The sequence below is a fragment of the Melanotaenia boesemani genome, chromosome 2 (genome assembly GCF_017639745.1).
Source record: "Melanotaenia boesemani isolate fMelBoe1 chromosome 2, fMelBoe1.pri, whole genome shotgun sequence".
Lineage (NCBI taxonomy): Eukaryota > Metazoa > Chordata > Actinopteri > Atheriniformes > Melanotaeniidae > Melanotaenia > Melanotaenia boesemani.
The window spans coordinates 6,175,089-6,190,704 of NC_055683.1; the positions used below are offsets into that span (position 1 = coordinate 6,175,089).

Sequence of the window (15,616 nt, forward strand, 5' to 3'; positions counted from 1 at the left end):
ACTTCAAACTTAGGTGTTTTCACTCACCAGTGTGGATTATATTCACCTGTAAACTATTTAGCAAGGTATTCTCGCTCAGATTAGCAGCTAGCACTAAGACCAAGTGGACAGAACAGGATAAAGAAAAAGATTCAAGTAAAGGTAAAGTTACAGCTAATATCAAAGTTTATTCAGAAACTGCACATTAAAGACAAATCAGAAATAATTATTTCAGTCTCTCTTTGAAACATAGACATGTTGAATCCTCATTATCTTTTTAAACAAGAAAATATTTCTATAAACCAAAACCTTCATGACGAATCTCATCGTTAAACCGTAATTTAAACCCAAAATTAACCTCTCTTGTGTCTCTAATGAATCCTTTGGATGCATAACAAACTTCTGTATGTTACTAAAACTGTAAACAACTGCATTGTATTTGACATTTAAATGATGTATTTTCAAGCACTTATTAATTCTGAGCTTTGCTAGAATTTCTCCAAGCCACATTTAAATTACTGTGAACAAAACAAAAAGACTTCAGTGTTTAACATGTTGCATTCGGCTCGCAGCCATATTGAAATGAATTAGTATATACTGATCAGATTATCTGAGTAGGTGATGTTCCATGTAGTTTGGAGGCTTCATGCAAATTGTTTCTCTTACTTAGTTTTAACAGACAGATCTACAGTCATCAACGGTTGCAGTTTTCTTACTGCTTCACCATATCATCTAGACTTTCAATCGCTTTTTCTCTTGTGTAGTTTCTCCATTCATCGGGAATTTCTCCTCTACCCTGGAATTTCAGGTCATAGTATTCCTCCAGTTCTTTCTGAAAGTGACATACAAACCATTTCCAGTATGTTAGCTTAGATTCATCAGCAGTAATCCTCCAAGAAGCATACGGATCCCCAGCAGTCGGATATTGTTTATAAGGAACCGACTCCTCTGAGTCATGTCTGGGGCGGAATTTCATGTCACTTCCAACTAATGTGGTGCAGAAATCAATGACCAGATCCACTGTGTCTCTTGTGTGCCATCCTTCAACTCCAGAGGGTCGATGAAAAGGAACATTGTGTTTATCAGGACTGTGGTCCTTCAGGGTGTTGGTGCAAACAGCTGCACAGAAAGGACAGCGTTCCCAGCAGCAGTTACACAGCTGATCAATGAGGATTTGATCAGGTGTCTGCCTGCACTCCATCACTTTATCCAGTGGGAGGCGGCTAATCTTCGTAGTGACGGTTTTAAGGCCTTTCTCCAACTTTTCTTTAAGAAAGTCAAAATTGTTGATGTCTCTGAAGTTTTGACAAAAAATGATATCAAGTGTCAGCTTGTTGTTCAGTGAGGAGGAAAACACCTTTACCCACATGTCTATGTTTCCTTCCTGCTTCTTCACTTTGTCTGTTGCTTCAAATAAAGCTTGTTTGATGAGCTTATTGATGTCATCTACATTCTTCTTGAGTATTTTCAGTGCTTTTTCTTTCTCCTTTGTAAAGATGTATTTCTTCGTTTCTTCTATTATAAAAGCCTCTACTTGCTCCCTTGGATTTTGGATGTAGGTTTTGTATTTACTGAAGTCTTCTTTCTCTGCAAGTGACACCAACACATGTTTCTCCAGGTTCAGTCTGTTCCCATTGAATGCTGGGTGACTGCATCTCATTTCTCCAGCGAGATCAACTGCAGTCTGATCAATGACGGCTTCAGCAACTGAAACCTTCAGTCTTTCACACATCATTTTTCCAAACACCACAACAGATGAGCTTCCCTTGCAGTAGCTTTTGAAAATGTTGTAATATTCCTTCTTCTTGCTGTTCAAATAGGTGAGGGCATCATTGTTCTCTTTGTACATCTTGTGTGACTGTAAAAGCCAACTTGTTGCGCTATCAAAAACATACAGTAAGAGATCAACTGTAAACTCCTTCTTAAAGGTATACTTTTGCTCTGATTCAAAATCCGTCACTTTCTTTTGAACATGTTTGGCCACTTCTTGTAGATAAGTTGAAGTGTAGCTTTGTGTAGCTACAGGTTTGGTCTGAATGACCTTCAGTGATTCCTGTTCCACATTGTTGATGAAGGATCTAATTTCTTCCTGGTCATCATGGTTTAAAAGACTCACTTTAAAATGTGTTTTCTCTTGGACATAATCTAATACCTTTCCCATTGCTGAATACTTCATTAAGGTTATATAATCAAAGTAATTCCCAACTTCTGAAAGTTTTTTGTATTTTCCTTCTTCTCTTGACTTCATGATGAGATTCCATTCAATCCCAAGGACTTGAAGGACATTAAACTGATCTTCTTCCAGGTTGATGTCCTTAATGGGTATTGTATCTGAAGTTAGTTCATCTACCCAGTAACTCCAAACAGAGTCAAACTGCGTTTTGAGTTCTTCCTCATTTTCTATAACATCTTTTAACTGATGCGCGAGCTCTTTGCTCTTTTGCAGCAGCTTGTTCTCAAACTCTGTCTTCTTGCTGTCAAGCTGTTTTCGAGCATTCTTCTGCTGGATTACTTCATCCAATTTTCTTTTCACTTCTCTAATGTGCTCCTCATGAAACTCCTTAATTTTGTTTTCAAACTGGCCCCGCCACTGAACCAACATTTCTTTGTCTCTGTCATCCTCAAAGTAAGCCACCATTTGTTTTTTTAATTCTTCATATGTTTTGTTCATTTCTTTAGAAAGATAGCTGTTCTCAATCTTGTCGAGCTGTCCATTTACAATTCTAAGATGAAGCTGGTTTTCAATTTTCAGCATCTCACTCCTGAGGGTCCAGGTCCAGTTACCGTACTGGACCTCAAGTCTTCTGTATGCTGCAATTTCTTGAGTGTTTTTGAAGCTAAACACAAAGTGTTCATTCATCAGTGCGTTCCACAGATCCTGGATTTTGCTGCTGAAATGTGACAGAAGGATTCCTGTAGACTTTGAAGCCTTAGACAGGATTATGTTCTTCAGTTCTTGGACACTCTCACCATAACCAGGATTTGGAGGCGCCATAGGTGGACTTCCCTCCCATAACTGGGCAAAGTATTTCACATCCTTCTGCACATCAAATGCAATGACATCACTAAAACACTCAACATCACACACCTCTTCCTCTGCAGCTAGTTGAGCCATCTTGTCCAGTTTTTCTTGCAACCGTCTCTTTCCGTCCATGTTTTTCTCTACAGCTGCAACATCTGTGACATTCTGGTGAACAAACACACAACTTGGGGAGAGCTTAACTTTCTTCATCCTCATGATGGCCTGAACAACAATCTGCAGGACATCTTGCATGTCAGCTGGATTCTCACCAAAGATGTTGATCAATGTCATGTTTCCCACACCAACAACAAATGTTGCCAGTTCATTGTCGTGATGAAGAGTGATGTTACCGGCCAACTCAAGGGCACGCAGTCCTTCAGTGTCCACAACCAGAACATAGTTAAACTTGTAGTCGTTCTTAATTTCATCAGAAAGTTTGACTAGCTGCATGTAGGCGCCCTTGGTGCACCTGCCAGCACTCACTGCAAACTGCAATCCAAACATGGCATTCAGCATTGTTGATTTCCCACTGCTTTGTACGCCCAACACTGACAACACAAACACTCTCTGGTCACCCAGTTTCTTGATGACTTCCTGTAAAAGACTAGAGATCCATGTTAATGGAACATGACCTGCATCACCGTCCATCAGCTCCATGGGGTATCCTGATATCATCAGATCTGCTGCCAGCTCAGGGTATTTAACCCAGTCAGTGTGCTGGTGTCCTACTTGTTTCTTCTGAGACTCATGGGCTTCATAGATCTGACCCATTTCTCTGAAGATGTGCTCCAAGCCAAAAGTTGCTGACTGCAGCTTTTTTGATAAATGTTCAAGTTCTTCTTGTTTTTCTTTTAACAGGGTGGATTTATCATGTTTCTTTTTCAAATCCAAGACCTCGGACCACGTTTCATCGTAGTTTTGGAGAATTGAAGAGAGATCATCAGTGGAGAGTCCATCTATTAGGATCTGAGTCCACTTCAGGAAATATTCTTTGTCTTTAAATGGCAGATTCAGGAGGCTTTTCGTGAATGACTTCATCAGTTTACTACAGGAAGCATCACATTGTTTCTGTCGTATTTCCATCAGTTGTTTTCCCTTCTGTTCTTTTTCTTTCTCAATGTTTCCTCTGAGGTGATACAGCTCTTTGTTTATTCTGCACCACTTATGCCAAAGTTGGCCTTGACAAGGGAGAAATTTCTCTTTGATCTTGGAAATATCCATCACCTCAATCATTTTCACCATTTTCATGGCAGCAGATTTCCCTTTTTGGCAGACTGAGTCATTTTCATCCACTCTGATCCCAGAGACCCCGGCCAAAGATTCAAGCTGGAAGGTTGTATGTGGTCCACACAAAATCTTTCCAATAATCTGTTTCAGCTGTTCAGAAACATCTGACTGGCTTCTGTCCTTCAAACCCAGTTTGTATTTTCCTGGTTTAGCCTGAACTGCACCACAGTCACTATCAGCGATGAGACAAATTAGAGGTTTTGTGGACTTTAGAAGCGATGAAACAACTGTCCAACTATTCTCACTTTTCTCCAGAGTTGGAAGCAGAAGAACAATGACTGAAGATTTTTCAGTCAGTATTTCACGCTGCTTTTCAATCAACAGAGAATCACCATGAAGATTACAGAAGGCAACGCAGTCAGCGAAGGAATCATTGGGTCTTCCGGCAGGACAGTACCAGGTAATCTCTGCCACACCATCCATTAAATGACGAGATTTGGTGCTACCTGGACAGTTTCTGTGGAAGAAGGTGCTGTGACGGTCGTTGATCAAAGTGTTCATCAGCTGAGATTTAGACAGAGACAGTGAACCCAGACGGAAAAATGACACCAAGGGTGTCTCAGCTTTGCAGATTGGCATGCTCTTCATGGTGACAGTCTTAAGATCACCTTGAGTTTTCTTCCATGTTTTGGTTATTTTTCTGAATGTCCACAGAGGACACTCAATATCCATTGAGACAGGATCAGGAACGAGCAAAGGTAGGGCATACTGACACTGTGACATCTTTGTGATCATGTTCTGCTTAAGAAACCTGTCTGAGCAGTGAAATACGGCCATTTGGACATCCATTGGGTGCACATGAGCCTGTTTTGATTGATTAGAATCTTCATTGGTGGCCAAAAATGCATCGTCATCAGCATCAATACTGTCAGACTCTGGAGGAACCTCTGCATGGCTCACCTCAGAGCTTTCTTGTCTTGCAGGGATATATCTGGCTCTGTAATCCAACATCATTAACCTCTGAAGAAACGTATGGGCTAAATCTTTCTCACAGGTTTCATTGTTCTGTTTCACAGGTGGACCTATTTTAAGAAAGTCTGCTGGTGACATTTTTTGTCGATAGCTGTCCTGAAGGTGAAGTCTGTTGAGCAGTATCTCAGTTTCCTGTTGGGCTTTTGTGCCAACGTGTTCTTCATTAATATTCCTTGACTGCTGGAAATGGTAAATAAATGTTTTTTTTGTTTGTTTGTTTTTCTGAAGAATTTTTCCCTTTATTTCCTCAGGAATATATACATTTCTTACCTTGCCTCCACTTAGATCCATATCACAGATGACTGTAGAAAAGCACAATTTATAAGATTATTATAATATATTGATAGGAAAAGGACATTTCAAAATACAAGTAGATGTGTGCACATTTACTCGTTTAAAGTCTTTTTTATTATTATTATTTTCACCTTTTCTTAGCTGTCATTCTGGTAAGCTGAGTTAACAAATTAAAAAAAAAACTGCTTCAACCAAAAAGCAGGATAGTTGCATAGTATCAGATCTTTTGCCTGTTCTTGGCAGTGCTATCTGTTAGGAGTACAGAGGGCACAGAACACAGTCACAATCATGGCAGTACCTTCCACTGAGAAACCAGAGTTCTTTGTGTTTTCCGCTGTTTATACAATAAAGTTAATAAACTAAATGCTTTTGTGCTATGTGGTTATCTGAGTAGACAAATTATTAGTGATGTGCAGACTGATTCGGAAATATATGTTTCTCTTATACTAGCAATCTATATTTGAGAATTGATTTTCACCTTAAAATATAATATTTTAGTATTTAAATTAAACTGATGTGTAAATAAATATTTTAAAATGTAGGGAGAGCTGATGAGGCATATGCTCTTATGTTGTTCTATCGTTATTTCATTTAGTCTCTGCTACAAACCAGAGATTATTATTTATAGATTACTTTATTACAGTGGTATCTATCAATCAGCCAGCTGAGGCAAGAATTAAAAGCCCTGAAGCATCAGTTCAAGGTGGTAAAGATGGAGGATGAACCTGCCCTGACTGATCTTTGGGACACCTTAAGAAGGAGGCTCATCACACTGAGACAGACGGGGTGGGACAGAAGAAAATGCAAAGAGAGGGAGTATAAACAAGTCAGTCCCTTCTAATCTGTTCAGCTTCACCAAGAGACTTCCTGGACCGACAAAAAGCAGCAATCTCATATGTCCGCTAAAAGACTTTAACCATCATCTCAACATTATCTGCAGTAACCCCTTAAGGAAGCAAGACCTCCGCTCACGTGAGGCACTCAAAGCTTTCAGAGCTGATTGTCGCCTTCAACACCTCCAAGAGATTATAAAAGCAGTGAAGTCTGCAAGAGCAGGTTCCACACGTGGTCCTTGTAAAGTCCCACATAGTTTTTAAGCAGTGCCCAAGACTACTTGTGCAACTTTGAAAGATGTGATCTTGCAACGAGACAAAGTTGACACCCAGTGGAAGTATACTGGAGTCTGGATTCCCAAAGAAGATGATTCAAGTACCATTGAGCAGTTTCATATAGTCTCACTGCTCAGTGTAGAAGGGAAAAACCCTTGGGGCAAACCTTTGGGGATCAAACACATACCTTCTGCTTATTCAGTTCAATATCATGTGTAAAGTCTAACTGTATGAAACTGCAAAAAATGCAAAAGTTAAGCTCAGTTCCTACCATCGCCATCTTGGTAGCGTCTCGCCTGCCATCGCTCCCCGAAAATATAAAAATGGGCAAAGTAGCGGAGCTGAGAGGGGGGCTGTGAGCGTGGGGGTGGATGATTGATGTCTATCAAACTCTGAGCTGCCTGTCGCTAAGAGCTAACTGAGCCAGCTCGGATCTAATGTGAGCTAACCGGCTAATGGAGGTAGGTGAGCTAAAGCTTTGTTTATGTTTTTGCTTAATCAAGAGAGATCATTTGTAGGACAAAAAGGGTATATATTATGAAAATACAATAAACATGTCCATATCTATGGTTAGGTCTGAAGTGAAAAAGTGGTCTGAAGTTTGTTTTTTTTTTGTTGTTGTTTTGTTTTGGTTTTTTTTTAATAAATAAATAGTCATAAAAATGCCTAAAAATCCAAGTGTCCTATTAATGATTTACCTAGTCAAGGCTGTATTAACTTCATATCAAATATTCCAGTTTGCACATTATTTTGGGAAATTATGCACATTTTGTTTTTCTCATTGAAAATCTCTGACAGAGTGCATAAAAACAACAACAAAGAAAAACTTAAATGTGGTAAAAAAAATCTATATATATGCTTAGGTCTGAAGTTGTCAAAGATCTGATGTTAAAATGTTTTTAAAAAATGTATTGTTGACGTTTTATGACACTTTTACGAGGGGTATAATATTGGTACCTGAACGCAAAGAGGGCAAGGTTTTTTAAAGGTGCCCAGAGAGTTACAATGGTGTCTCAACACTGACTGAATTACTCTTGAGGAACGGGAACTGAAGAGTTATTTTGTGTTTATTGTTTATATCTTTGTTGTTATTATTATTATTATATTATTTATATCTTTTAGTAAAATGTGCCCAATGTTGACATGAAATGCATAAGACAGCAAATTCTCAGCTCACAGATATACTGCACCTCCAAAACGGAAGACGCCTCAACTGGCCAGCTGACTCACAGTTGTTCGCAGCCATGTATGTGTGTGTGTGTGTGTGTGTCATAAGAAAGAGGTCCTCCCAAAGATCCACCAACATTCTATAAAAGCCTTAGAAAATTCATGGAAGGGTGTTCAGACTTCTTGACCTGACCTACGTTTTATTTGGTTATGTATTCTGAACCCAGATACTCTGTAATTAAATTACTTTTGAACTGTTATTAAAATGTTAACTTGATCCTCAACATCATTCTTTTAATTTCTGATGCAACAAACAGCACTAAATAGGTATAGTTTTATTGGAGTTTAACCTATTCTAAATTCAGTACATAGACACCTTTGTAGAGAATGGGAAGTCCTAGGAACATGGATGTCTAGAACACACAGACGTTGTGACTCAAGATCTTTAAAAGTTCTTTAAGGGACACAGCTGCACTCCAACATACCAGGGCCAACTTGACTTCCTGGCCTATAGTCAGGGCTTCCAGGTATATTCAAATCCTGGATGTACTAGCAAGGAGTCTGATGGGTGTTGGCAGGACATGGCAGTTTTTCTAAACTCCAATATGACAGAGCCAGAGGGATGGAGAAGCATAAACTTGTACAGGCCAAGATTGTTGACATGTACCAAAGAGGAACCTGGACAGGGGGATATCCTAGAAGGGGAGCATGCTGAACAGCATAGAATCACCTAGACAGAGCTCTGGAAAGTCAAACCCCTTTTGGCTTTCCAGATGGAAGGTATCGCTGGTGCAGTGGCCAGGTCCTCAGGGCATTGTTAGCATTGCAATCAACAACAGCAAATACCAGCACCCCCACAAGGCAGTCCATCACTTTCATCGGAGCTGGAGAGAAAGCAGAAGATAGGCCAGGGTCCTCCAGATCTCACCATGGCACCAGATTGGCAGCCTGAAGTCCACCTGAGAAGGCAACTTAAGTTCCCAGAATACAATTGGAAGAAGAGAGGAGGATGCTGTAATGCAAGATTTGGCAAGACTTGGCAGGATCAAACATGTCAAGCTTCTGAATTAAACAAACACATTCTACAGCCAGATTAAAGGAAAAATAATAAGCGAAAAACAAGTAATTGACAACTAAAACCACGCTGACCCAGTCACTCTGGATCACAGCAATGAGCATCCAATGAGGCAGACAAATTTCATCAAGGACAGCTTCCATCAGATCATTGTGGGGAAAAACACCAACTCTGCTTCAGCGTCATCCAAAGCTGGCTCCAGCTCCAAGAGAACTTGCAATGAAGAATCCCCCAGAGCAACATCTCCAACTTCTCCCACCGGGAACTGCACAGCAGATATCTTAATCTCCATCGATTAGACCAGAAGCAAGTTCGGTCCTAGAGAGCCACAATCCTGCAGGTTTTCCAAATTCCCATGCTCCAGCACACATGACTCTAATTAAATGGATCCAACAGTCTATAAGGATCTGCACAATGACTCATTAGTTTAAGTCAGGTGTGCTGGAGCAGGGAAATTTGGAAAACCTGCAGGATTGTGGCTCTCTAGGACCAAACTTGCCTACCACTGGATTAGACGTTATCCAGCTTCGACACCCGGCTTTCCCTGCTGGAGGTTATTCTGGGGAATTAGACCAAGACCAATAGTTGCTAAATCCATGCTCCATAAACAAAGAGAAGAGGTGAAGCATTGCGTAAGAATGGGACTTCAGCATGAATGATAAGCTTCCCAATGAAATCCTGGAGTGTCATAAGATCTTGTTCCCCATCAGAACTTTCATGTGCATTTTTAATATTTTTTCATTAATTTAATTGGGAAATAACTTTTTATGCTTAGTTAATATTCTTATTCTTTCATTTTTTTCTAATTAAATGTGTTTATATTATTGTGCAGAGCTAAGTAGCAATGTAATAATATGTTTATACTTTGTCTGATTGGGCTGTGTGTTAAATTTGAGTCAAAATCTTCTTTAAAGTATTACCTGTCTCCTTTGGCGCAATAAGTCCAGACTTTTTTTCAGGTTGTTCTCTTGTGTTGTCGTTGTTCTTGTCTGAGAATTCATCATCACAATGTTCATTTGGTGGATTGCACTGAAAAAGTGGATAAAATTAACTTTACCTTCCTCCTGTTAGAGCCTTTGGGATAAAGATTGTTCTGTAAACTCCTCACCTCAACTTTGATTTACAAAAAACAAATTCTGTTTACTGTTAATATATTTTAAATGAAGACATACCTCTCAAAACAGAAAAATAAATCGGTTTTAAAATTTGGTTATGTTGACCTATCTAAATTAATTATTGTTATAAGTGCCACTCATTGCGGACAGCTGGGGCTTGTTCTAGATGCAAATCCCTGGCCCTGACGTCCTTTCCGAGTGGCTGGATGAAATGCACCCCAATCTCCTCCCCGTTGATTGGTTCCACGCTCGGCCAATCAAACTGCAGCTTGGTGGAAAGTCGAAATAAAGGGCTACTGCAGTGTTTGGTCGAGAGGGAGAAGCGGACAGCACAGTCTGCTTCCCCTCACTTTAGATGAGGAAAGGCTGATTAGCGCAGGTAGCCTCTTCTCGTTGTGTTTGGCAGAGGTATGGTGGCATGGCTTTTCTGTGTGTTCGCTGTGCTATGTGGTGGTCCTTTTGGGTGCAAGACTATTTTGTATTTACAGTGGGGACACCTGGCTGTTCGTGTTCCTTTAGGGGCCTTGGTTATAGTCTTGGTTAGTTTGGACTCACCTTTGTTATACACACAGTTTCGATTTAAGCTTTTGTAGTGAAAACAGTCAGTTGGGGACACGCTGTCCGCTGAACAACCTGTCTGGGAATTGGGGAAAACAAGTTGATAAGCCAAGATAAGGGCAATATAACCAAGAACAACGTGACCTGCCAAGTACAAGGTGACCGGTCAAGATAAGGGCAATATAACTGTTTTCTGGGAATTGTGAAAGGTGTGTGAGTATGACTGAGTGGAAAACAGATGTTCTCTGATTGGCTGAAAAAGATAGGGTGAGATGGTGCGAGGGAAAATGGGGGTCGAACGGGCTTAAAGAGTTCTGCGTGGCAGAACTCTGGCAGTTCGTGTGGTCTGAATTCACCAGCACCCTTTGTGCATTGCAATAAACCATTTAAAGAAAGTACCGGAGTCAGATTCTCTTTAAAGAGCGAGTGAAGTTAACTGTCAAAGCCGGAGCCGACCGGGGAAGAGGGGGAGAAGGAAAAAAGGAGGCTCCAGTTGGGAGGCACGCTGCCTTCACGTGGACGGAGCACGGTCTCGGAGTAGAGGGAACTCGACCGAGCAAAAGCCACAACACTTTACTGCACCTTAGTTTGTGTTCTGCCATTTTGTTATCCTTTGTATTATAGGTTTTGTTGTGTTGGGCTAGGTTAGGCTTTTGTTTGTGATGGAGGTCACTTAGTTTATGGGTTTTATTATCTTTTGTTATTGAGTTATCACGCCAAGTTAAGGGCACCCTTTTGTTTGTTAAATTTGATATGGTTTACTTGGCGGGTTGTGTATGGTTTCTGATTTAACTTTTGTTTGTTTCTTTCAGCAGTCTCACTAACCCCAACACTTGTTTACCTTTGTTCCAGGTTTCATTCTGGGGGTGGTGGGCCGTGGGTCTGCCGCTGTCCCCATCCTCTCATTCCCCGTTAGGGGTGTGGGAGGGTGGGTACTTTCTGGGGTTGGTGACGGCTCACTGGCTGTGGTCCCTGAATGGCCCGGTCGTGGGGGGCGGCCTCTCCTGGCCTGTCTTGCCCTGGGGGGCCTCCTGGGGAGTGGGGATGCCTAATGCCACTAGAGGCTCATCATCCAGAGGGTAGTTTGCTTCCCTCTGGACGTACATCCCCGGACCCCTCTTACTTCCCGCTCTCTCTGTCTCACACAACACACACACACACACGTAGGGAGTTGGGAAGCGTGGAGCCATGCGGGGTGGAACGGAGGAGACCATTCAGTGGTCTCCTTGGATGCACCCCGTGGCGACTCGCCTCTCAGTTTTAATTGCACCGAGACACCAAAACACAAGAAACACAACACACAAACAACACCTGGGGGGCATGGCATGCGGTGCATGTCGGGCGGGGCCACGGGGCATGGTGGGTGGGTTGTGTGTTGCGTGACTGTGTGGTGGTGAGTGCCTGTGGGTGCGGCGCGGGGGAGGGTGTGAGTGTGGGGTTATATGGGGTGCAGATTGAAGTAGGTGGGGAGTGGGGGGAGGGGGCCGATAGCACCCTGGTTCCCGGGGTGTGCAGCTGGGACATCGGGGTGTGTGCTGGCCTACGCCGGGTGGCTGTCTGGGGGGGCCTGGTCCTCCTAGGCATGTTGCGGGCCCTCTGCCTTTGGGGGGTGGGGCGGCCGCCCTGGGCCCTTCGCTTGGGCTGCCCTGGGTGGCCGGGCCCTGGCGGGGCTGGCGGCTGCTGATCTTGGCCCACTGGGACCTGTGCCCCGGGACCGTGGGGGGCTCTTGCTGGGGCTCTCCTCTGCTGCACTTCGGGTGGGGCTGGAGTCATCTTCGTGGTGGGGTGGCTTGGGTTGGTGCTTCGGGTCTGCTGCTGAGGGCCCCGGCCTCTGGCCCTGGTCTGCCTCTGGCCTCCGTGGAGGCGTGGTCTCATTTGCATGATCTCACTCACCACTCTTCATCACTGATCACTCCTTGTTTCTCATGCTCTGCATGCTGACACAGTCACCGAGTTGTCCAGTGGGTATTAATACTAAGCAATAATTATTTTTTTTTAATTTTTTAATTTTTCCTGTGAGTTAGTATCTGGTTGCTGTTATGTCTTTTTGATTTGGTTATTATTTAAAAACTCTTAATGACTAGCAGCCCTGTTTTTTCTGTGTGTGTGTTTCTGCTTTTGTAAAAGCTGTAGGAAATTTTCTGGTGTGTTCATGTACAGGTGTAACAGTTTGTTGTCTGGTGATGGTGTGGACTGAAGGGTCGTTGCCTTCTGTCTGTGATCTTTTTGCTATTTTCGATCTTTTTCTGTCCCCTCCAGTCAGGTCCAGCAAGATTACATAGATTCCGGGATTCAAAGTAAATAAATAAAATAAATTAATCACATTATCAAGAGGAGCCTTACCCATAGGCCTCCCTTTGGTAGAGCAAATTTGTTCAGCATGATACAGCAACCAGATTATCATTTTGCTTGCTATGATGCTGGACAGGACAAGTTAAAAAAAAAAAAAAAAAAAAAAACTTTTACATCTGTCCCGACGTACTTTTGTGTTGCGCCCAGTCATGCCCCTGATATGGGTCGTAACATAATGGGGGCTCGTCCGGGAGATTATTTCTGGTAGGGGTAGACTCTCCTTTTTATATCGCCTAGAAAGATCCCTGGGTTGTTGTTACGTTGTGGCTAAGCCAGCCGTTGTTGTCATGAATGTGGATGCCAGTAAAATCTGTCTGTTATTTTGAAGGGCTTCCTTTCGGCTGCTTCCAATGGAGACCGTCAGGCAGGTTTCATGCTGAGTGGGGAGTTAACTCTTTGGGTTTCGGAAGTTGAACTAGATATTTGATTAGCATAACAATCATGAACTATTCAAAATTTAACTGGAAAGCCTATCACTTGCAAAAATCTGACCTGTTTTCCCTTTACAAAAATGTACGGAGAAATTATATGCCCCTATAATATTCTAAACATTAAAGAATTTACCTTCAACTTGATTTCAGCTGCAGTCTCCATCACTTCTTTTGCTGCATAATGTAAGAAGAAAAAGTGGTCATGAAAAATGTCCTGCTCCCATTTTCGCTTTTTATGAATTTTGACATCAAATTAATTTGCCTGCCTTTAGTAAAGTTAAGAAAAATTCTGTTCATATTAAAATCTTACATGTTCCTCCCCATTCTTCTTTCTGGGATTTGTGGTCCTGCTGCAGTTTCTCCTCTTCATTCACTGCAAACATCTGTCTCTTGTCACGTTGTGGGTTGTTTTCAGAGATCATTGCATCTATTTTTTCCAACAGTGCTACTATCTCATTTACAGCTATCATACTTCTTGTACATGTGTGGTATCTTTTATCATCAAAACTGTGATTTGCTTTCAGGTCTGCAAGTGCATTTTCACATTTTTCATCTGACTTATGAGTCAGGACTGTCATAACATAAGAAAGACATTCTTTCCCAGAAGTTCTTTCTAACCACTCTATTCCTGATCTGTAATGGATGCTGTGCTGGCCATTTGGTATCAGCAGGAGAAAGACATAAACTGCCTGATTTAATGGGATTTTTTCAACGTTTGGCAGACCAAGCATGTTAATTACACAGATTGGTCGACCACATAAATCGTAAAGTTTGGATGAAAACTGCTCCACGTTTGTTTGCTCATCATGGTCAAGCAGGAAGTTCTGCGATCCAATCTCGATGGAGTTTGTGTCACCAATTAACACAAGTGTGAGTTCAGCCATCACTTAAAAAGATAAAAGGGAGTGGTAAAGTCACAGAGTTCAATAAAGTAGAAATGTTAGATCATAAAATCAGTCTTGTACTAATGGTCCTACCTTTGTCAGTAGTTGCCTCTGATCCAGACTTGGTTTCAGTCTCCTGCTCTATGTCATCTCTCTTCTCAGATGGTTGAGCATCATGAGAATTATTCACTGGATCATACTAAGAAAAAGGTAATTTTACCTAATTATTAGCTTTCCATGTTAGACTTCATGAAAAAATCCTGAACTTGTAAAGAAGTCATAACTTAAACTCTAGAGAGGAATTTCAGGAAAACTACAGCTAGAGAAAAAAACTTCCCTACCTCTGTGTCAGCTTTAGTTTCCTCCATCTGGACTGTAAGGCCATAAAAGAATGTAGAGGACAAATAAGATTAGCCATCAAAACAAATAGATTTCTGAAAAAATATTTTGTTTTTATTACCTTCATCATTTGTCCCACAGGAAACAGGTTTGGTTTCAGATTCAGTCTCCCCTCCTGCTGCTGTACTGTCATTGTTCTCCATTTTATCTGCTCTTCATCTTCAGCAACAGGACAAAGTTTGTTCAAATAAAACTAAAGGTTTTTACATAAAAATATATGTGCCCAGACCAATCTTAACATGCACACATTTATGCTCTCAGTGTAGTTTTAACAGGTTTTGAGATTAGAATTGTATTTTCATACAGAGGTAAAATGAATATTAGCAAATTAAATTAGAATTCAATGTCCATGTATCCAAAAGACAAGACAGAATACGGGAATGTTTCTACACAACAAACCAAACAACTTCATAAAACAACTTCTTGTCCGGTAAACCGTTCCTGTCCTTGTGGTGAAATTTTTTAAACCCAAAGATTCAAAATCTTCCTTTAAAATGGAGAAATCAGAGAATGAAACTCCAATGATTTAAAAATCTCAGAGTCTGGAACAGCAACTTACCTTCTGTTGTTTGTTTTCTCTGCTCTGCCTTGTCTGTGTAGCTGTGGCTGCCTTGCCAGAGATTCTCTGACCCTCTCCAGTAAGTGTATAATTTTAGATCAGATGTGTGTTAGTGTTATTATAGCTCTTCTAAACTCCTCCTGTGGTCTGTGATAGGCTGTGCGACTGCATGACCATTAATTGTAACTGAAAGTGAGAGAGCTGTCCATGGAAAGAGTAAGAGCTGGTTCCTTGAAACCAAGTGACTTACAATCACTTTAGACCAGTAATTGTACAGGAAAACAACAGCTTATATAACTGTTATTTCCTGTATTTGTGTAATATTTTGGGGAAACCCTTAGTAGAAAAGCTCTCATTTTAACATGGCCCTCTGTTACCCTACTGTGTGTGCATTATACTGAGCTGTGTTGTAT

General features: G+C 41.4%; 1 protein-coding gene across 1 annotated transcript; it reads right to left on the bottom strand.

Moving 5' to 3' along the window:
- Window positions 1-151: 151 nt before the first annotated feature.
- LOC121653692 (interferon-induced very large GTPase 1-like) lies at window positions 152-15,280 on the bottom strand. Its single transcript, XM_042007341.1, has 9 exons — window positions 15,204-15,280; window positions 14,706-14,803; window positions 14,587-14,618; window positions 14,339-14,444; window positions 13,672-14,247; window positions 13,495-13,535; window positions 9,826-9,934; window positions 5,531-5,562; window positions 152-5,440 (listed from the first exon to the last, which is right to left on the bottom strand). The coding sequence occupies exons 2-9, from the start codon at window positions 14,785-14,787 to the stop codon at window positions 692-694; spliced, it is 5,727 nt and encodes a 1,908-aa protein (XP_041863275.1). The 5' UTR covers window positions 14,788-14,803; window positions 15,204-15,280; the 3' UTR covers window positions 152-691.
- Window positions 15,281-15,616: the final 336 nt, after the last annotated feature.

What these genes read in the sequence shown, in the direction of transcription:
- LOC121653692 (XM_042007341.1), bottom strand. Translation starts at nt 14,787, where the DNA reads ATGGAGAACAATGACAGTACAGCAGCAGGAGGGGAGACTGAATCTGAA. An exon ending in AAACTAAAGCTGACACAGAG is followed by an intron (nt 14,445 to 14,586) that starts GTAGGGAAGTTT and finishes CCTTTTTCTTAG; the next exon opens with TATGATCCAGTGAATAATTC. An exon ending in AGAGGCAACTACTGACAAAG is followed by an intron (nt 14,248 to 14,338) that starts GTAGGACCATTA and finishes TATCTTTTTAAG; the next exon opens with TGATGGCTGAACTCACACTT.